This window comes from Coenobita brevimanus, chromosome 23 (genome assembly GCF_032717465.1).
Source record: "Coenobita brevimanus isolate Jiangsu-jjx chromosome 23, ASM3271746v2, whole genome shotgun sequence".
Classification (NCBI taxonomy): Eukaryota; Metazoa; Arthropoda; class Malacostraca; order Decapoda; family Coenobitidae; genus Coenobita; species Coenobita brevimanus.
In genome coordinates, this window is record NC_136976.1 from 35710363 (window position 1) to 35733318 (window position 22956).

A 22956-nucleotide genomic window follows, 5' to 3' on the forward strand; every position below is an offset into this window, starting at 1 on the left:
AGTATCACTAAGTATGCTTGAACGAGATTTTTCACGAGTTGCACTTAACTCTGGACAGAGTACTTAAGTGACACCTACCAAAATACTTACTGCTCTTAAGTACTCTTGACAGACGACAGACATGAGTGACCCGGATGAGGTTACTTTAGGTGTTGCTAATTGTACTCGGCCACGATGCCCGCACAACAAAAACAAAGGAGAATATGAAGGCCGATGATATATAGGGAAACAGAAAAGAAAGGCCATTCGAGGCCTATGTATGAGATTTTCAACTAATTAATATATACAAAACAGATATTGGAATATTAATCCAAATATAGTTTTGGAGAGAGATACTTTTACGCCACAGACAACAAATTATGCAAAACCGCTGGCAAAGAAATTAAAGGGCTTGCAATACTGCGTTACTTAGTCACTGGAAAAAAAATGCAGTTGTTTAATGGTGATAATCCTAGACTTTTCTCTCGTGTTCTTTGGTATGAGTCTCCTATGAAACAAATTATTCCCATCAAAGGCATTTCCGTAAGACGTTTTTCCGTTACTCACCTAAACCTTTCTTTATCAATATAGTTATTAAATAGGACAGGGCTTGGGTTGTATGGCTGCGAGGGCTGTGAATTTATCCCTACTGAATGATGTGTCAATCAGAGAACAGTAGGCCATACTAGTCAAACAGACTAGTGTGATGAGATGCAAGCGACTCGCGTATAATTACAGTAAAATTCAACTACGGCTGTGCCTCACGCTGCTCAGTCTTTATTATATACATTCGGTAAATTAGTGTATATATACAAAATAACCAGGACATGTTTTGAAACCGTACAATACGTGGAACTAATTATAACCTAACCTAACCTAACCTACTCGTGTTTTGATGACACGACCTACTATGTGACTCATCCTGGTTAGGTTGTGAAAGCGATCCACAATGAATTTTGTCAATATTCAGCTGCATGGTTACCATTCTTTATCAAATTCATTAGCTGAGTTGACTACATGAACAAAATAACGTGGAAACGTCTTCAAGGCTTGCAGTACGGGGAACCGTCCATATTTTGACGGGGAAACTGGGGACTCGTTGAGGTTAGGTGATGCAGGCAATTATCGATTAATTTTGTCAAAATCTAGCTCTAGTTGTGCCCCCATGAAAACAATTCTTCATATTCATTTAGTAGTTTGTAATACATATGTCGGATACCAGGTAAACAGCTATAAATTGTACTTTATGGGTACCGTCCATAACCTAACCTCAAGTCTTCGACGGAGAAACGCCCAACCAAAGTTATGCAAGCACCCCATAACTGACTGTCATAATTCAGTTGTCTGTGCCCCACGGTAATCATTCTTTAGCATTTATATTCAGTAAATTAAAGTATACGTACAAAATAACCAGAAAATGTCTTGCAAGCATAAAATATGGTGAACCGACGATACCCTAACCTAACCTAATCCTGTTTTAACGGGGACACGACCAACTAAGGGATTCGTCGAGGTGAGGTCGTGGCGCGAGTCATGATGAATTCGGTCATAATATTCATTACTAGCTGTGCCGCATGATAACCATTCTTCATCATATGCATTCAGCAAAGTACTTTTATGAACAACTGGGAAACGTCTTGAAAGTGTACATCACAAGGAACCGTCTATGTTTTAACAGACACACGACTACCCGTCGTTGTTATGTGAAGCAGAATCTAAATGATTTTGACATACTAGGCTCTTGCTGTGCCCACAGCAATGAATCTTTATCCTAATCAACCAGTAGTTAGAACATGTATAAAATATCAGGAAAACGTCCATATCCTGAAGGAAATTAGTACGGACCCGTCAATGTTAGGTGCTATAAGCGAATATCGGTGAGTTTTTACTTACTATGTGAAAACTCAGAGAATCTTGCTGTACCCAACTGTAATAAAATATTAATAACTCTTCTTCAGTACGTCAGAACACAGATATAAAACCACGAACAAGCGTCGTGAATGGGAACAAATCAAAGGACACCGAGGGCAGGTCGGTGACAAAGAACAATTTGGGAAAAAACGTACTACCAAGAAAATGAAATTTCACTCTGCACTCGACACACAAAAACCAGTGTTACCTCTTACTTGTGATGATGATAACAATGTCTTGATTGTTAATGCACCTTGTCTGAAATAATTCATTGTTTTACTCATCAGTATTTTGCAATGCAGTTTTTTTTTCATGTCTTACTCCACCCAGCATTTTTTGTACTTTGTTAAGTAGAGCGCTAAGCAGTATAAATGGTAGCACTTTAGTAAAGTACTGCAAGATGGGGCTCAGGTAGGAGTCCAACCTAAATGCGGTACTAAGTAAATTCATTGGTGTGAACCGAGGAACCTGGTCCTTTTTAAGAACCGTGATCGGACAAGTCGGCCCTTTTATCAGTAAAGACCGAAATGAGGACCGACGGTCCATTTTTAAGCTACTCTAGAAGGTCCGACATTCCGTGGACTTTTTTCTTTCTTTTTATTGAAAAATAAGGAAGGATATGGAAAATTTCGTTGCCGCGGCACAACTTTAAAAAAACCCGCTATATATATATATATATATATATATATATATATATATATAGGCTGTATCGTCCCCACTTCGGTCGGGATAGGCCGGTCCTGCAGTGGACACACAAACGGCTGATGATAATATGTATATATATATATATATATATATATACACACACACACACAAGTACGGTATATAATCAATAGTCAGTCAGACACCGGCATCCGTTGGCGGCTACTTATCATTTTGAAAACCAATAATGCAACTGGTTATTCTTTACAATAAATCCATGCTTCTTCTTTTTGGGAGGGGGGAAGGTAATTCTTATTAAATGGAAGAATGTTCTCAAACCTAAAATGTCAGGGCTCAGTGACACTTCATTTTGAAGTACTAAAAGGGAAACTCAAGCTTATACCATTTAAATCTTTTCTTCAGGGCAGGACTCATGTATTAATGGCTATCGTTGAGCATCTTTTTTAATTGATTTTATCCTTTAGTTTTTATCATGTTAGTTATAATTTAAGTTAATAAAATTACAGATTTCCAATGTCATTTCCTATTTCATTTTAATCAGATTTTTCATATACAGTACAGTATACTACTATAAAAGATCAAACGTACGGAAGTGACATTGATGAGGTGGATGTGTAGTGCGTCTTTGAACGCAAGGCCTGGGGGGGGGGGGCTAAGTTTACGACTGAAGAGGTGAGAGGAAGGATAGGACTGCAGTGCATTGGTTCTGTGATGATGAGGGGCGGACTGAGACGGTTTGGGTATGTGGAAAGAACAGACCATCGGGTGAGGAACATGACAAGCGTGAACGTGAACGTTGAGGGTAGGGAGGCGAGAGGCAGACCGATAATGACCTGGGACGAGGTAACTGTGTGATTCAAGGATAAGGGACTGAATAAGGAGGCTGCCAGAGATCAAGCAGCGTGGATAGCCAAGGCCGACGCATGCAAGCATGTTGGGGCCTTTATTATCGATACGAACGAAGCGATACGATTATGTAATAGGACCTGTTACCGAGTCGGTCTTAGGTTCTTTCTGCACAGAGGACCGTGACCAGGACCATCGGTCCATTCTGAAGCAAGGAACGTGACAGTGGCCGTCGATCTTTTCTGAGCAGCGGGTGCCACCTTTGCATATGAGGTATCCAAGAAGTGGACACAATGACTTCTGGAGGTGATTCTTGGGCTAATTTAGAGTAATATATGCCATATGCGCACTGGTCTAATTCCCAACCACTACGGAGCCACAACTGTTGATAACCTTAACGGCGAAAACGATCTGCCTCATAATTCCCCCACATGGACGACAGTTCTTGCAGCTCCATAACGGCTGGGATTGGGACCCGTGTCAATATGATAAGTTTTTGCCCAAAATTACACACACAAAAATAAAAATAAATAAAAATCGCCTCCCAAAATTACCGCGTCAAGTCCTGGGGAGGGGGGAGAGGGGGAGTAATTTGGTATATTGATCTACACACAGCTCCAGAAAACTGACAAAAGTATAATTCATTCACTTTATATTAGCGGAGATTTTTTGCTTTTAAACAGCCTATTTCTTGCATCTCAATGTCAGAATAAGGCATTAAATAATAAGGCGCTGCATTCCCTCCACAGCACCTCATCGTGACTAGCATTATATTCTTGTGTAATTCTGTTCTTGCTCAGAATTCACGATGGGGAGACGACAATTTTACCCCATGTTCAAGTGAGCAAATACAGTACCGTATATTATGTACGTTTGTATGAATGTATTGTAGCCGCCGGATTGCACAGGCAAGATATGTGCGGGATGCTGTAATATACACAAACAAACAGTGACTTACGAGTCATAAAAGGCAAATGATCTGTTGGGCCAAAGAACACCACTTTCTGTGACTGGAGAAGTGACACTCCCCAACTCACTGCTTCATGAACAGGAACAAATGGTAAGGCTTTGCGTACAGGGTGAGAGTCCTTGCAGAACTATGCGTTAATGTGGTTGTATTTGTGATAACCTGTACATCTGGTATCAAAGGCAAAGTTGTGGACTAGCCTATTCTTAACACAAAACTAAAGCTAAAGCACCATATGCAAGCGGGTGAGACATAATGCAGATGGTGGTGGTGACGGTGTCCACAATGGACAACAGTCAGGCAGGCACTATCCACAATGTGGTGCACTTATAAACTGGTATGTTACTTGCCAAATAGCTCTAAATACATCCTTCAGTCTTTATATCACCACTGTGCATTACACATAAGTTGTCTTACAAATTAAAGTTAACACGTATTTTGAGTTATTCTATTCTCAAACCATGAAAATGTGCATTACAAAGCGGCGACGGGTGAAGTGAGTATTGTTGTTCTGAGTTATCCGATGGTGATCGAGAATGTCAATACTGATGATAATCGCTGCTGGCACATCCGCCACAAGGTTCCAGGACGAAGGTGGGGGTCGGGGAGGGGGAAAAGGAAGGGGCGAACGCAGCCCCAGGCAGGACAAGGTACATTATTATCCATCATCTGGGCAGGCCTGGGTGCCGCCGGCAGGTGAGGCTAACCCATGCCCATGCCCATACCCACGCTCATGCCCACGCCCGCGCGTTATGGCGTTCATGCTAGCCCAGCCCCGGGGCAGGGTCGTGGACTTGGGGTGACCTAAGGGGCGTTGCCCTGCTACACCATACCAACACAGCCATATATGGTTCCCTAACGCCCATCCCACACCGTCATCGTGGTCCCTTCGCACCCTAACCCCGTCACCCTCATCTCACCCACACGCCGCCCACACGTCATCCTTACCAAATGTGAAACATTTATAGAGCTGAGGAACCTCACAGCCCCAAAGACAGTGATGAAGGGCGTGACGCCCCGGCCACAAGGACATCACACCAATGCCTCGCCTTACACAACTTAAAACACCTTTTTTTTTTTTTTTTTTTTTTATTATCGGTAATGGAAGGGAACGCCTTCAAGTGGTGACAATGATAACCTGACAGTGAGGCTGTAAGGTTATACAAATGTTCCTTAACTCGCTCCTTCTCCAGCCTGCAGTCCAGTGAATTCACGTCCAGTTGAACCTGGAGCTACAACAACAACAACAACGGCAAGCGTCAAGAGGTGACAACCAATTAACCCTGATTGCTTCTCGCCTCATGCTCACAAAAATCATATGTGCGAGGGTCGATGAAGCAAGGAAGTTTTTGTGTTACATGCTGACAATAAATGTTGTCTTTATCAGTAATATGTGATGCATTTTAGGGAAAATCCGTTAGTGTCCTTCAAATTCATCATTAAATGTCTTACTCGCCAATCTAGCAGTGCTTGCCAACACAACCATATGCTGTCGCAGTGTCCATGTGCTGTCGCTGTCGCTGTCCTGAAACCCATACACTTGTTACTAAACTAACTAGGCAATGTAGCTTGCGGCAATGCCAGACCGCTCACAGTGTGACAAAGTAGTGTGAGGACTGCTGGCGTCAATAAAACAAATAACGCATCTCATACCGCTGAAAAAAGTCTGTTGCAGCCTCACTTTGCTATCACATGAAAAGCTTATCAGACAGAAGACAAAAGAAATGATCCTAGCATCACATTCCATATCATTGAAATTATTGTACATGATCATCATTGCCAACATTAACAGACCGTGACAGTCCACACTGAACTTCCAATATATATATATATATATATATATATATATATATATATATATATATATATATATATATATACCGGTATACACACACACACACACACACACATAACTGAACCTCTTCCCATTTCAAATGTTCTTTGATCTTTGTTTTATTTTCGTTTCTCCACTTTTTTCATCCCTACTTGTTGACAATCATTTCAGAATATTTTTTTTTCTAGTTAAAGGAGAGTATAATAAACACAGGAAGGGGATCCCTAACAGCAGTGGGATGAGGGCCCGTGGATGATGGAGAGATAAAGCAGTGAACAGGAAAGAAGTACAGTAATCTGTGACAGAAAGACTACTTCTGGCAGCATTTGTAGTAGTAGTGGCTGCAATCCTAAGCTCATATGAAACGTGAACCCGGTGGACTGATGGCTTAAGCTGCCCTTCTGCAGTCCATCACCTTATTTCGGGGGGAGAGGGAGAACTGAGGGACGTTTGTACGACCAAACAGCAGAGCAACCACGATAAGGCGTCCCTCTCCCGCAACTAAAAAAAAAAAAAAAAAAAAAAAAAAAAAAAAAAAAAAAACTACTGTACAAAAATGACATTATTGTCCGTCACAGTATACGAGTAATAATTACGGCCAGTAGTCTCTTTACACGGACTTGACACTGCCAAAGCCTGATTAGATATTGTTAAAACTAACCAGTGATATTCGTGCGAACCGTAAGGCATGTTATCTTACTTTACTACTTCGGAAGCCCAGATGTGTATGTGGATTACTAAGGGGACACTGCAGGATGTCTGAGCATTACATATACAGTAGCAGCAGAACGATTATAGATGCGGAGAGGGCAGGTGGGTGGTGGATGCATCATTAGGTGTGCTGCAGGTAAGGTCAGTGTCAGGGTCGACCTATGCCACCCGCTCCACCCTCACCACCATCCACCCACTAATCTTTCACATGCCACTTACCCAGTCCAGAGGCAGCTTACAATCATGCTTTTAACGTGGTCAAACCAATCGCTAGTCTAATTTCTAATGACATATTCCTCCGACTTTGGAATACATGAGAGCTACAGTAAGTGGAGGTGTATTGCCACAACATTTAGCGTCATAGGGCCTCATCAGCTCGCCGCTCCCACACTAGCCGGCCACACTTCACCTCACCACTCCAGGGGTTACCCGTCAAACGTACTCCTCCCCCCATTCAATGAGCACCAACCCTCCCACCCATTCACCCAGCACCAACCCACCCAAACACTCACCCAGCACCAACCCACCCACTCACTCACCCAGCACCAACCTACCCACCCACACACTCACCCAGCACCAACCCACCCACCCACTCACCCAGCATCAATCCACTCACTCACTCACCCAGCACCAACCCACCCGCCCACTCACCCAGCACCAACCCACCCACTAGCCCACAACCGCACAATACCAAGTTCATTTTGCGTGTCGCAACCATTATGGAATAGGGTGAGCAAGGAGAAAAGTATAAAATAGATTCACTGTATACAATTATGATGTATTATAAAACTGTTCCAACGCGACGCACCCCTGATGAACTTTTCCTCTTCAAAATCAGTGTCTGGTGGTGGTTACCCTCACTAGCCTCACTACCTCTTACAGTACAGTGTCGATAGCCTTCCTTATAAGCCTCACTGCCTGGCTAAAGGCCGGAGTTCAACACATTCTCCAGTTTAAGTACAAGACTCTGACGTAACTGACTTGATGAAAAAAAAGAGGTTACCACCATGCAACATACGAGCATGACGGTGCAACCCAGGGCAGTGCAAGGCAGCGTGTAGGTGCAAGTAAGGTCATGCTGCACTGCCACTGAAAGACCTGCATCGTACCACGAAGACCAGGACCTGCCCTGCCCACTTCTAACAAAGCTGCCTTGTTTGTGTGTACAGTGGCCCCAGCACCATCCCGCCCCGCCCCAGCCAGCCTCCCCCCCTCCCCCAACCTCACACACACCACATCACGCCACGCCAGTTACCATTCACATTTAAAACTCCGCCCTAAGCTCACATGATCAACTTGTGTCATACTAATCAAACCTCATGATTATACAGTATACTCTCAGTACAGGACTTGTTAGCTATGACCCAAAACCTGCATTTGAAATCGAGTCTCTAAAGCACATCTGATTAATTTATCAAGCTTTTATTCATCTGTAATCCTCATATACAAGAAGACGTGACTGCTGCAAAAATACTAGAAAGCGAAGAAGAAGTGAAACCAATCTGTTCCCTTCAGCTGAATAATGGCAATGGTTGAAAATAAATAAATACATAAGTAACTGATCATGTTAATCAAAACACAATCGTCTGCTGCTAAACAGCATGAATTTTAAAGTGTCGCTGTCATATGCACCAAGTGGAGAATGAAAGTCAAACACTAAAATTCAGGTCAATTTAAGAATGATTATATCACGGACATACCGAATTCACGTAACTCTGCAAATCTGCTAACAAAGAAACAGTCACATATCTGCATGGATACAAACAGTTTACAAGAAAAAGTCGTGAAAGTTATCGTGTAAACAAGTTTGTCAATAAATGGTGCTACATCTATTTGGAGTGTAAATGAAATATTACTTAGGCTACTCATTCTTCTTTTACGTTTTTTTTTTCTTTTTCTGAATCATCTGAACAGAGAGGCTATTTTATGGTTTAAAGTTGTCTAAAGTGGAAATATATAACTATGTTAATCATCATCACCACCACCATCATAACCGAACACTGTATCTTCACATGGGGTGGAATGGTGTACAGTAAGGTGGTTTTCTTTTACCTTTGAGGAACATGAACCTGATAAAAGACGCATATTATACAACCTTCCCCTCCCCCCTCCCCTCCCTGTGTCGCTGGAGGTACCAGGCCACCTTCTACCCAAACGCCGGACGGTGTTATTAATTATACCTCAGTTACATGACTAATTTAAAAGATTTCCAATTCACAATCCGACCACACTGGGCATATCCGACAAAAACTGTTTACATGCCTAATAAGATGGACCTTTCCCCAGTCAACCAAACTAGGAATTCCAACTACCCTCGTCTAAAGGATGTGCTTGTCAAGAGCTCTTTCGGTTTCCACTCCTGGTTAATAACATTTTCTCAGGCACAATCGTGCAGTGAGACGGGCCGATATTTTGTAAGGATATAGTGCTTTGTACTGTACACCAGTAATGTATGAAAAATCATGAATCTCCAGGGCAATGAACGAACACCAAGCTTGATGTTTGCAGGAATTACGCAGTGAAAACCCAAGTACGTGACGTCACTCCATTTCCCCGGCGTGCAAGAGAGGTGCGGCCCACGGGGGTGAAGACCATGTCCACGTAAGAGGGTTAAATTCGGAGCTGACCTACCTCTTCATGAATTCGCAGGTGGGGTATGGAGACGCAAAGGCGACTGAGAGAACCAGCATGCGTCGTCAAAATTACAGAGAGCAAGAGTGTCCAGCGCAGAAAAAAGTCAAATTTGAGGTTATCATTACAGGAACGACGAGGATAGGTACTGTATGTATGTGGGGACTGATGTGCGAAAGCAGGAATTGCGAGCGTCGGTCCGCCAGAGTGCAGAGTGGAGTCGGTGTGAGGTAAGTGTAGGGACATGACTGGGACAAGTAGGCGGTATGAAGCCTTACAGCAGACCCTGGAGACTGGTGTGGCTAGGTGTATACTATCAGCAAACGCCCACCAGCCTCTCCTCACCTCACTTCATTCACCCATATGCCGCACTCCAAATTCAATAAACTGTCTCACTTCCCCCCTCCCCCCCTCCCTAAATACACACTACCATTTCGTTGGCAAATAATAAAATTCAACACCATACACCATCAATACCATGCCTACCACTACAATCTGTTACAGTTAATAACGACCACAGCTGTTCGCCGCATCAACTACAGCGGTACGATGGTATGCAGTGCGATATTCTGGGTCCAGCAAGGGATGACCTGGGCCCTGAACACATTTTATATTTTATCAACATTCTCACCCTGCTTTACAATAACAGGGTGGAATCTGAAATATTTTCACAATTCACTGACGTAGGAATACAACGACAAAATTTATAGATTGTACCTGCCCGTAATTTTCCTCCTGGCAATATCAATCGCCACTTTACGTACCACTTCATGGTGCAAGGTGCTGGCGACCATCATCCACTCACTTGATGTAGTGCTGTCTACTTCCCTCACCTATATCATTCTTTTTCTGTGCCTGCTCTCCTGTCTTCCTATGTCTCCCATCCTTCCTGTTACTTTTTATTATTCTTATTTCCACTTCAGGTGGCTATACAGTATATTAAGTGACAAGCCTAATGGTTTCCTGTAATAAAGGAAGCCATTTACTACGCCGGATATTGACAATGACCATATAACCAAATAACGGGAAGATGTGGAGCTTACTATTGTGCTCCTGTGGCTACACGGATCCAGTGTCCATCCGGGAACCGAACCTTCACACTTCCCTACACCTTGCTGTGGCGAGGCGCCGCCCACCATAAGGGAATATCCGTTCACTGCATGGGATTCCTCTGAAGGGGAGGCTCCTTGCTTGCGATCGGTGGGTCTGCCCGGCCAGGCAGACCGGGATGCCTTAACAGCAACAACGTACCAATACAAAAGTGGTTTCTGCGATGTTCAACGCTAATCTATAAAAGACAACCTTTTTGTCTCTATGCCTTTTGCTCCTTTATTAGGGAATAATTCCTTTACGTTTTTAAATACCAGAACTACAACTGATACCCAAGGTTGGTATTTTACCAAAAACCATTTATATACTTTTTCTCTATGAAATGTGTCAGCTGAGATTTGAGGTATTCATATTTTAAAGCTTCTGTAAACATCTGATTTTTCATCAATGACACAGCTTCTTAATACTATATTTTTGTAATTCTTGCTCCCCCCAGACGGCTTCCTTTTGCTAAGCTGATATCTCTAAAGGTCAAGGGATTTTATATAACTTTCAGTAATTCTTTCACTACAAAAGTGACTGCCGAACAAAAATAATCTGGTGGTGATATGGAAAAAAACGTTGTGAACGGGTTCATGTACAAACGTTGCAAATGTGGGCGAGACAGTGTCCGAGTCAAGACAACCATCACCATGGCAACAAGTCACCACTTCCTCCACTGCAGCTCCCGCACAGGAACCAAGGCCACGAGGAAGTCATTAATGCAAGGGATATCATCACTAACCCCACGTTATGACTGACGCTGCTTCGGCCTTCCATCAAAATAAGAGAAAATTCACTCAGGTGTATGGGGATTCCTAAGCGCCTGGCAAAGATTTGATTTCTCTTTAGGTGTCACTTTAGTGAGGTGTTTATGGAGGCTCGGTGCTGTGTACGCCAGCCAGCACTTTCTCCTGCAGCGTCACCACAAGAGGTACGGATGGCCGCTGGCGATCGTTTGCTGGAGGTGATGGTGTAGGGTAGCCGTGTGTGGCAGTGATGATGGCAGATGTGGTGGTGGTGGTGGCAGAAATGATGGTTGGTCGGGGTTGGGTGGTGGTGGTGGTGGTGGGGGGGGGGGGCAGTAGCAGAGATGGTGGGTGGTCGGGGCTGGGTGGTGGTGGTTTCTAAGATGGTTATGAAGGCAGCAGGAAATGAGACAATAGTGTGAAATGTTGCTATGAAGATGAAAACTTTATAAAGATGTGAACACCAGTGACAGCAATTAATACGGGGACGGCGGCCACAGAAATCGGAGGCTGCAGAAAAATCACAGATGTTTAAGACCTTCTTTTCCAACACTAGAAGCAACACTGCTGATTATCTGAACTTTCTAGTTCTCTTAAGCGTTCGATTATAGCAAAGAACAGTTACCCTCGAAAGTGTAAAAAGTTAAATATCTACTGCATGGAAAGAAACAGATACATATATTAGTGTACTTATATAAACGGAAAATCCTGCAAATCCCAGTATCAAACATGCATGTCAGGACAATCTGAGAGCGGAATGGCGTGTGAGGAATTACGGCACAAATTAAGATGACGGTTCAGCTGCACCAACTGAGGAAACTGGTTGTCAACTGGCAGTTTAAATTAGTAAAATGTATTTGCTACGAAGAAACATGACTGATCTCCCCTCATCGCGTTCTTATGTGAACTTACTATTCTGATACATAATTATCTGCAAACGGACACAATACAGCTTACGCAAATCACTGTGTTGTTCGCTCCAACGGCCTACTTTACGAGACAGAACGCACACCAGTGTATAGTGTCACCGACCTGAAACGGCACCAGTGGACTGAAAGAGGCTACTCAAAGAAAGGAGTAGCGGTAATACGGCTGACAGCATTAGTACTCATAACGTACTACGGTACCTGGTAACGAAACACTGTTGGCCATTCGCCGGAAAACCTCGTGGTGGCCAAGTATACGCACCACAATAATGGTGGGGAAAATACAAAGGCAGATGGCTAGTGCTAAGCAATTGTTTGATAAGTGTGGTAACGTACTGATGACCATGTGTTCTTCCCACAGCTCTTGTAACGTAATTGTTCCTTTACAGCATGCAGTATATCACATGGTGTTTTATTATTAAACTTGTTTTTTTATTATTTCCAATTGAAAGAAAGGTCGGCAAGATGGTCAGACAGACATAACAGCACATTAGGATTACGGATTTAGGAGGTTGCAGGCAAGAAAGGCGCTGTACAGAGCATAATGTGGGGCTGGAGTGGAAGGACGTCTCCTGACTGATGTGGCTGTGTGCTCAAGAAAAGCACAAGGGTTAAGCTGAGCTGACCCCTGTCTCGTTCACTTTTAAAACAGAACGACAAGTGGCCTATGATGTGGCCAACGGACTCAGCAATATTCAACATGCCATGTATCATGAACATCATATGGGCTATTCACATTAAAACTCACATTTCAAGGAACAACACAGTTATTACATTCCGTACTTTCTTTGGTAAATTCTTTAATCTCCATCACAAACAACAATAAATGCATACGCCTGAACACACTAACTAAGTGATTTTTCAAGCCGCTGCGCATCTTTAGCAGAGAGTGTGGCAAAGACGATCAGAGTCCATAGCAGAGTGCTCCTCCACCTGATCCAAGCACCAGGAGTCAGGGACGTGGCCTGGCGGCGGTGGGAGAGGTTGCGTCATGCATTTGGCACCAGGGAACGTGACGCCACCGTGAAAGTGACGGTGCAACGCGGCCACACGGGAAAGGTTAGGAAGGAAAGTGTAGTCTCTCCCCCTCAGGCTCCTCACGTATAGAGAACTTCAATTCGACCCGGAAAGTGATCACACTGGCACTTTGACATTTCGTTCCCCCATAAACTTCATCATCTCCGAGAAAGCTGATTTCTATGTACTACTTGTTAACGGCATTTCAACGCATCTGGGCTACATACGGCAACAGGACGACGTCTTCTTTAAAATACGAGTATATTTAACAAAGCAAAATGTGAGTAATTCATAACCAAGGTCAATACACCTAGACTCTGAAAGCACAAGCGAAGCCAATGCAAACCAACTCTCGCCGGTAGCATTATTATATCGTTCCCTTGTAGGACAATAAAATACACCAAGATATTATTTATCAAAAGATCCTTCCTAGATGCCGGTGCAGCAACGATAAACAATTTACTGTGTCTTGTGAACGGCGTTTTCTTTAGTACATCAACCATGCGATCTTCATACTGGTCGCCATGTGGTTTGCATCATACTGTATTTATTCTTTCTTCCAGACGTTTATCAACTTGGGTGCCATTCCTTTATTTCTTCACCAATTCACTTCAAACCTGGTAGTTTTTTCTTCGACAAAATATATGAATGCCTTTTTTTTTTTTTTTAAGTGTTTTATGAGGTCATAATCAGATAAATGTGTGTGTGTGTGTGTGTGTGTGTGTGTGTGTGTGTGTGTGTGTGTGTGTGGAAAGAGAGAGAGAGAGAGAGAGAGAGAGAGAGAGAGAGAGAGAGAGAGAGAGAGAGAGAGAGAGAGAGAAATAAGGCAACAAGTCGGTACAATCTGCCAACGTTGCAAGTCGGTACAGTTTGCCAACTTGGTGCAAAGATGTCTGACTGCTTGATGATAATTTCTTAATCATCTGTTTTGATAGAGAGCATCCTGCATTCCCGGCCAAGGTTAACATTCTTCAAAAATATTACATAGTCCTGATCTGATTTCAATGCCAATTTACTGAGCTATTAACGTGCTATCATCGTGTATAATATCAAAGCGAGTGAAGACTCAAGTGGCGTATAGGCCTACATAAATAAACCCAAGGCAAACCACGTCGCGGTAAGAGGTGGGCACACACACCAGAGTTCACTTACCACCACTATCAGGCACGTCACATGCAACTGCTCCACAGACTAGCACCACAACACCACACTAAACCAAACATCACGAAGACATCACTCATACTTTTATAATTTTGGTAATTTCCTGTCCAAAACCATGAAGATCAAACTTTAACACGCAACAATACACACACACACACACACACACACACACACACACACACACACACACACACACACACACACACACACAGACGCGAAAAGAAATTAACGTGTTCAAATATTGTCATAACAACTGCATGGCGGCCATCTTGGATTTATGTAAACTGATGTAAAACAATCAATACGTGTTTCCTCAACAGATTTCCTACGCTCAAAAAACGGAGCTGTTCGTTACTGAACCACCTAAATTTTTACTTAGTCGCTGTTGCGTGGTAGAAGCAGGACCCGTCAAAGCTCAGCGGCCACACTGGTTTTACGCAAATTTGGCACACTTCCCCTGGGTTGATTAGGATGCATTTTTAGCATGCTGTTCTGTGAGTGCTTCTGAAATGTTATGGAAAATAATATATGTATAATGTAATTTGTTCAAGGTCAAACTATTTTAACTGGACAACAAGGCGGACAGCCTGGTGGTTGTGGTACTGACCTCTGGGTGGTCCTTGACGGGCACGTACACCTTGTCGGAGAGAGTCACGGCGGGGCCGGCGGGCTCTGGCAGGGACAGGGGCTCTTTCTGGCCTCCATTAATGTGGAACAAGTTGGCCCGCACCTTATTGATTTCTGAAAAATAAAACACCATCATTAGCTTTCTTCTCTGCGACTTCAGCCTGCATCACTCTAATGGTAAATCAAGAAAGATGAGGTAACATAACAAATGTTTTAACAATATTTATCTATTGGGGTACAAAGTACACTGCCTGTGACGCTTCAGTGCCGCGCTAAGCTGCCGGTAAGACGAGTAAGGATGGCAGGAGTGGGACGCGCGGCGAGTCACAAGCCAACAGGTGAGGCGACAAGAATGATTCATGAGGGAGTCCAGTGAGAGCAAGCCGGTCGCAGCACAAGAGAGCACAAAGTAGGGACAGGGGAAAGCTTTTTACCTGCCTCACATTGCGCTAAGATCTTGAGCTATTTCCTGAGCAACCAGCGAGCTCCTTTCAGCATTATCTCACGCACACAGCCATCAAGCCTCTCTTAGTCACTTCCTTTATGACAATAATTTCTTACAACACTGCTGTTGAGAATGGAGTTGGTAAGGTTTTGGTAGAAAGAGAGAATGGCAGCACAGTATCAGATAAATGCGAATGGTAGAAATAAGAGAGAACATTCCGGTAAGTACGGCAGATTCTGGTGGCAGCATAAGAGACCGCTCCAGCAAGTGTGGCACATTTGGGTGGCAGAAATAAGAACATTCCAGTCAACAGTACACTCTGAGAAAGAGCCACAAGGGTGGGGAGGGGAAGCGTGGGGTGGAGGGGGTCCTGGTGGCAGCAGCTGATTCTAAAAATACAAACTTCCAGGCTGGTCCGCTGGCCAGGCTGGCATTCTGGCCGGATCATTCATGTGCGACCCAGTGACCGCCTCCCTACCGTCCAATCTACTCCACTCCACTCCACCACATACACACCGCCAACCACAAGCGTCACCACAAACACATTTTCATTACCACAGTCTTCACCACAAACTGTTTCCACATTCATGCATTCTTCTGCAAAAGCTGATATATTATCACTACTTCGACAGCGCCATTACTCCTTTCCCAACCTTTATATAGAGTTACTCCACGCGTCGCTGACTCACTGTCGTCATCAAAAGATGCATTCCACAAGTCTTATCAAAACATCCTCCTCTGCCACAATCGCTACAACAGTCACGTATCCACCACACCAACAGCCACTATCGCCACCACATCTTCCCACGCCTACAATGCTCCTCACCATCACTCAAAATCTCCCATAGTCCGACTGCCTCTATCACCGCCAGTAGCCTCAACAGACTCTCCAGTTGTACCACCATCACAGAAACAAACCAATCAGCCCATCACCACCATTATAAAAAGCACTGCCATTACTAAGGCTATCAAGAGTAACATTCCCCAACCGTCATAACCATCAACATATGCAACACAACCAGAACCATTACCATATCCACTAATACCATCACCACAACTACCACCATCACCACCAGTGTCCACAAACTGTCACTACCCATGAAAGATTCAGTAGTACTTGTCATCATTATCATCACCATCATTCTCTCTCTCTCTCTCTCTCTCTCTCTCTCTCTCTCTCTCACACACACACACCTACTCAATCATAAAGTGAAAGGCTGTACATGGGGTAGAGCATCCCCCGTAGTTATTCCTACACAGAACTGATGTCCAACCCATCCCACAAAACCCAACCAACCACACACTACAATCTGTCCCTCCCTCCCCTCCCACACATAGACATCCCAGCCCACACACCCCAACCTAACCCATACATCCCCCCATCCCACCCCACTAACCACATCCCAGCCCATACACCCCAACCTAACCCATACATCCCCCCATCCCACCCCACTAACCACATCCCAGCCCATACAACCCAGGCACCCATGTAATTTCGAGGCACAAGCTGGACCCACTGGCAAAGCACGGTACACGGCAACACGTGCGAGTAAAGTGAAGGCCATATAATCAGTGAATCCTGCTACCATTACTTTGTGGATGTTGCCTGTGTGTTGTGGGGTCAGCCTACTCAAAGACATTAAAGGCAGCCACAGAACTCACTGCAGGGGGAAACAAGAATGTAGGACGGACAGAGAGAGAGAGAGAGAGAGAGAGAGGATGAAGGGGGTAAGGGGATGGATGGAAAGGGTGTTCAAAAGCTGCAAGAGACAGACCACTTGGCCCCGACCCCAATATTTTGTATATATGACAAGGCCTTAACAAATACAACTGCACTCGAAAATTAATGTCATATATATATAGAGAGAGAACAGCGCACTGGAACCATATTCAGGAAAGATTCAGCTTCTCACACTCGTCAGCAAATACAATGTGAGTCATGAGAAAAGCTTAGGTTCGACGATTTCAATAAAAATTAGCCTTCATGGTGCCTTAATTATTGATGATGTTACTGTCTGATTGAAGGTGTAGGCAACAATGAAAGATTAATGAGAGTAATGCATAGGAGCCTTGCATCCGGAATAACAGACTTGCATACGGAATAGGAGCCTTGCATACGGAATGGGAGCCTTGCATACGGAATGGGAGCCTTGCATACGATATCCAGGTAGCCCCTACTAGTATACATCTTATCCAGGAGGAAGATGCTGCCTTCAAGATGGTTTATTTACAGGATCAATCATAACAGTGGCGGATATTTAAGCAAACCTATACAGGACGGTAACCCGTTCAGCCACAGGACGATTGATTTTTTTTCCTGGCACAACATGATTATATTCACCTTAAGACAGCAACCAAACACTGAGGGATTAATGAGGACTATAATCAGACGCTTCCAAAATGTCTCTACGAAGCTTTATCAAATCCAGGGATAGTAAAAAGAAAATGATGTCATCGTACTACAGAGGTTCACGGTGAGGTATTGGAAAATTAACGAACAGGGAAAACATCTACGCACATACCTCATTAACCTCTCTGAGCAAATGTATACATTTCATGGTGTATGCATTTCAATACCATAAGTATTTTACGATAAATAATACCTAACTAGAACTGAAGGGTACTAGCAGCTTTTTTATGTAACGTTTATCGGTAACAACAGCTGTTAACTCAGTGGGGAGCATAACAGACACACTCCGCGTCACCTGTATTATAAGGGAACAGCCTACGTGGTTTATGGTTTTAATGATTTCTGCTAAGCAAGTTACACAACACCCTATACTTTATTTTCGGCAAACTGCTTCTACACGTGATCTCAAAACAATGTCAGATTTAATGAAGCCCTAATAGAAAAATAAGCAACAATAAAATCATTCAGAATCTCATTCCAATAGTTCGAAACCCCAGAAGTGCATGGAATTACTGGCCTAAACACAGTACGGTATCAATATGACCAATATAACTCTCCAGACTTGCCCCAAACATTAATCCCAAGATACCAGACTACCTTCATAAGCAACACTGACAAGAGTGAGGGAGTGTGGCCAGTGTGCACTTTCTCCTGGTGGATGCGAGGGCAGGACAGCCGGCGGGGGGACACGCCGCCCTACCACAAAAACTGGACACTAGAGAGCAGTAAGCAGGGCGTGGGCGGCCCGTGGGTGTGGTGGTGCACAGGCGGCCTCGGCAGGGTCTCAGCCACCACCGGGTAGCACAGTCACAACCAACAGCACATGGGACAACTTAACACCATCCTAATGTACACATAATGAATACTGAGTAACAGCAACACAAGCGACAACTGCCAACCATTAAAAGTTTATTTTTGCGTTTCGGCTATTCCACTTCACTCCATCATCCACTCTCTAAATGTAGTGCTGCCTACTTCCTTCACCTATATCATTCCATCTCTGCGTCTGCCCTCTTCTCCCTGCTTCTCTCCTTCCCACTTCAGGTGGCTCTACACTACGTAACATGCCTAACTGTTTTCTGTAACCTAGAAAACCTTATAAAGACTAAATGGTAACCATATTACCAGATAACGGGGTGATATGGCGCCTACTTTGGTGCCCCTGTTAACTGAATGGGGAAGCAAATGTGGTGTCCATCCAGGATTCACACCTCCTTACTCTTCCCTGCGCCTCGCTGTCGCAAGACGTTGTCAAATACAAGGAAACACCAGTTCACTGCATGGGACGGCCCTGCAGATGTGGTTGCTTGCCTGCTGCTGATGGGTCTGCTTGGCCAGACAGACACTGGTTGATCAACAACTCCAAATTCTTCAAATGAAGCCTCTCATCAAGAATGCTTAGGATATACTTGTGTCCATCATTATCTTCTACCTATCCACATATAACTCGTCGCGACTCACCACGTCCCTCACAAGGCTCTGACTTTAACACCCACCAACTTTATTCTGTTAAATTAATCTGCCCCAGGTAGCAGATGGATGGCTACCATCGACCCTGCAGTACTAGAATGAAGTACGACTACAAGCTTGGGAACCAGCGACACAATTATCACTCGTAGGCAGGAAAGGAAAATCAGCCACAATTAAAAGTCTCAGCTGAGAATCACACATTGTTGCAAATTTTACATCTTAGATTTGTTCCATTCCAAAAGTTTCCAGTAACTTTTGGGACATAGTCAGCTGATTCTGACACTTGGTTTAGCTTCCAATCCGCAGAAACCATTACCTGTGCCATGGCCTATCGCATTCTGGGGATTCCTTAACAAGAAGTATGGCGTAATTTGTATGCATGTATGTATGCATGTATGTATGCATGTATGTATGCATGTATGTGTGTATTCAAAAAACAAAAATTGTAACTGCCATCGTCAATCTGTGGCACCAAACTTTACGCCAGAAACTAAGGTATATCCACATTAATGCCGCTTTGCTCTCGCAGTCATTATATTATCAATACATGTGTATAATTCTTTTTATACACATATATTGATAATATAATGACTGTCAGAGCAAAACGGCATTAATGTGAATGAGGTCCAGTTACTGTGGCGGCTGCGGTGACTCCATACTTGTGAGATGATGGTATGGTATGGCAGGGTGTGGCAAGCTGCGAGATAATGTGGTGGAGGGCGTGAGTGAGTGAAGCAGTGGCAGGGTACACCTCAGTGTGTGGGCGGGGCGGCACTGCCAGGCTTACGTCACCACCACACCACACCACACCACCTGGCCACCACCACCTTGCCATGCACCAACTCAAAAGGTAACATTCACTACCCACGCAACTCATAAAACCCATCATTACTCCGCCATTTCTCTAGCCCACACCCTTGATCCGGCTGCCACTGCTACACACAAAGACAACATGATGCAACATTGGGATCTCTCTCTCCCTCTCTCTCTCTCTCTCTCTCTCTCTCTCTCACACACACACACACACACACACATACACACACACTGATGACGCCAACCTACTGCAGCACGTACACTGGCCGCACATCCACAAAAGGCAACACCAACTCCTTACCCCATCCTTATGAGGCTGTGAGTCACCTCTAGGCTCAAGGGGATGCGACGCAACGAGGGAGGAGGAGGCTGAATGGAGTGGAGGCGGAGGAATGGAGCGAAGGAGGAAAAGAGGGGAAGGGCCAATGGAATGCGTCAAGAGGGTTACAAGAGGGAACGGGACAGGACGGGAATGAGACAGTACAAAACTTTAACCCCTTCAGCACCATTATTTACTCTATATTTTATTCTTGCTTCAACCAGATCATTTTATTTAGCTTATTAGGTCCACCTGGTACTAAAGGGGCACATGAAAGTCATATCTAACTTCTCCAACTATAAAACTCTCACCTAAGTTTAATTAACTCGTGTGGACACCAAAGATATAAGGTAAGAAGACGTCATCGAAAGCAAGGGTTATGAAAAAGCCGGAAAGAGGTACTACTGAGATATAAACCACGGAGAAAACAGGGCAAGGAGATAAGAGTGACAATGAGACAAGGAGAGTGACAATGAGATAAGGAGAGTGCAATGACATCAGAAATCATTACAAGCACAGATGATGTTGGAGACAAAAATAATTCCCGGACAATTAAAATGACTGAACAATACTACTTGGGGCATCAACAAAATATGCTCTCTCTCTCTCTCTCTCTCTCCTGGACCGGCCACAAAGCCTGGCTATCAGAAGGGTATTTAAATGCAGCCTTGTATAATCTTCATCAGTGTCTATTTGTGATCATATACACAATGATACCTCTTGTCCAGGTGCCACTTTTTTACCCACCAAGAGAAAGCGCTACAGCAAGGCGGGCTGCAACCTGGGGTCAGTTCAGCAAGTCACAATACCAGCCTAGCGAGGACGAATCGCATTTGATTCAGGTACATGTGGATAAACAAAGTGGGGCTCAAACTGCTTGAGTCCCCAGCCATAACAGAATCTGACCACCTATTGCCACCATGTCAGTAGAGAAATGATCTGCTCTCCTAATAGACACCAGTTCGATTCCCGACTGCAGTAGGTAACAATTTAACAATTTGAATTTCGTTAAAACACTTTACTGATCTACCGTAAAACTAACCCAGTGGAAAAAAAAAAAAAACGCTAATTCTAATGTCCCTGTCCTGTATGACGGCTCTATCCTGTATTCAATATGGATGGTGAACGTTAGCGCAAAGTGACGACATGAGCAGGTGTGCGATACGTGGGAGGACTACTAAGCTTTAGAGAAAGGGCTGTTACGGCTATGCCCGAGACAGACTAATTCGCCTAAGCCCACAGACAGACTAACTGAAAAGAAAGAAAAAAAAAAAAAAGTAGTTAGTATCAGACTCTCCCTAGTCAGTTCAACCTTCCAAACTTTAGTTGTAGCTACACCGGCATAACTTGCAAGCAGTGTATAGCAAGCTCTCTATTGTATTTTGTTTTTCTCTTGGAGGAAACTGTTACTGCGGGCTCATGGCCTTTGGTTCCTTCTTCCTCGCATTAAAAAAAAAAAAAAAAGGCGTGTGTGTGTGGTGGGTTGGCTCTCATGCAGGCGTCAGCCACAGGTGGTTGGGTGCCCAGCTGGCCGCAACCACAGCACACCACCACGTTGTCAGTGGCCAGGTGGTCGCACTTACACCTGGCCGAAATCATAGTCGACCACGCCAACGCCGGGGTAAATCTAGACAACGCTCCGTATATTTAGCCCTACAAGACATCTGCTGCATGAGCGCGGCAGCCACTGTCGCTCCCCCCTCCACAAATAGCAGCGGCGATAAAATGAGCGTTGATGAGGCCCACTGAGGCCAGGTGGGGAAGGGGACGCCTCTACGGCACCAGCGTGCAGGGGACCAATCACGGGATACGGACTGGTGATATGGCCAGGAAAGAAACATGATGGACGAGGGCGAGAAGGCAGGCCGGAAGATGAGAGACGGTGGAGGAGGGTGTCTGTTGCCAACCCGAGTGAAAGAGGGTGCTAGTGACGTCACTGCACGCTGGCTAGCCACAAATACACTTTCTGTCACGCTCCTTCAACACAAATACATCCATGTCACGACGCCAACCACCACACCTCAATAACAAGCACAAGATGTTCGACATCAACTACACCAGATTAATGAGGCAGGGGGTACGGTTGGGTGGGAAAAGCTTTGACGGGGCAGGTGTGAGTGCCGTGCGAGGCTGGGACACCACTTCAACCCCCCCCCCACACACACACACACAGACGCGCGCGCTCTCATGCACACATGCACGCAAAAACACACAAACAATACTCGCACACACACCCATGCACGCACATGCACATGCGCGCTCACGCACGCACGCACCCAATCCCCATCTCTCTCTCTCTCTCTCTCTCTCTCTCTCTCTCTCTCTCCCCCTCTCTCTTTCTAAGACATTGTAGCACGAGACGACTGGCATCACACGACTTTAACACAC

General features: G+C 44.5%; 1 protein-coding gene across 3 annotated transcripts in view; it reads right to left on the bottom strand.

Moving 5' to 3' along the window:
- The window catches only part of how (protein held out wings), a 321877-nt gene that overhangs the window by 132518 nt on the left and 166403 nt on the right, over positions 1 to 22956 (bottom strand). For all 3 annotated transcript variants that reach the window (XR_013896083.1, XM_080267233.1, XM_080267232.1), the window contains exon 2: positions 15092 to 15225. Coding sequence is in view for 2 of the 3 variants with exons in the window: in XM_080267233.1 (XP_080123359.1) it covers positions 15092 to 15225 (134 nt within the window). In the remaining variant the exon portion in view is untranslated. The remainder of the gene's footprint in view (positions 1 to 15091; positions 15226 to 22956) is intronic.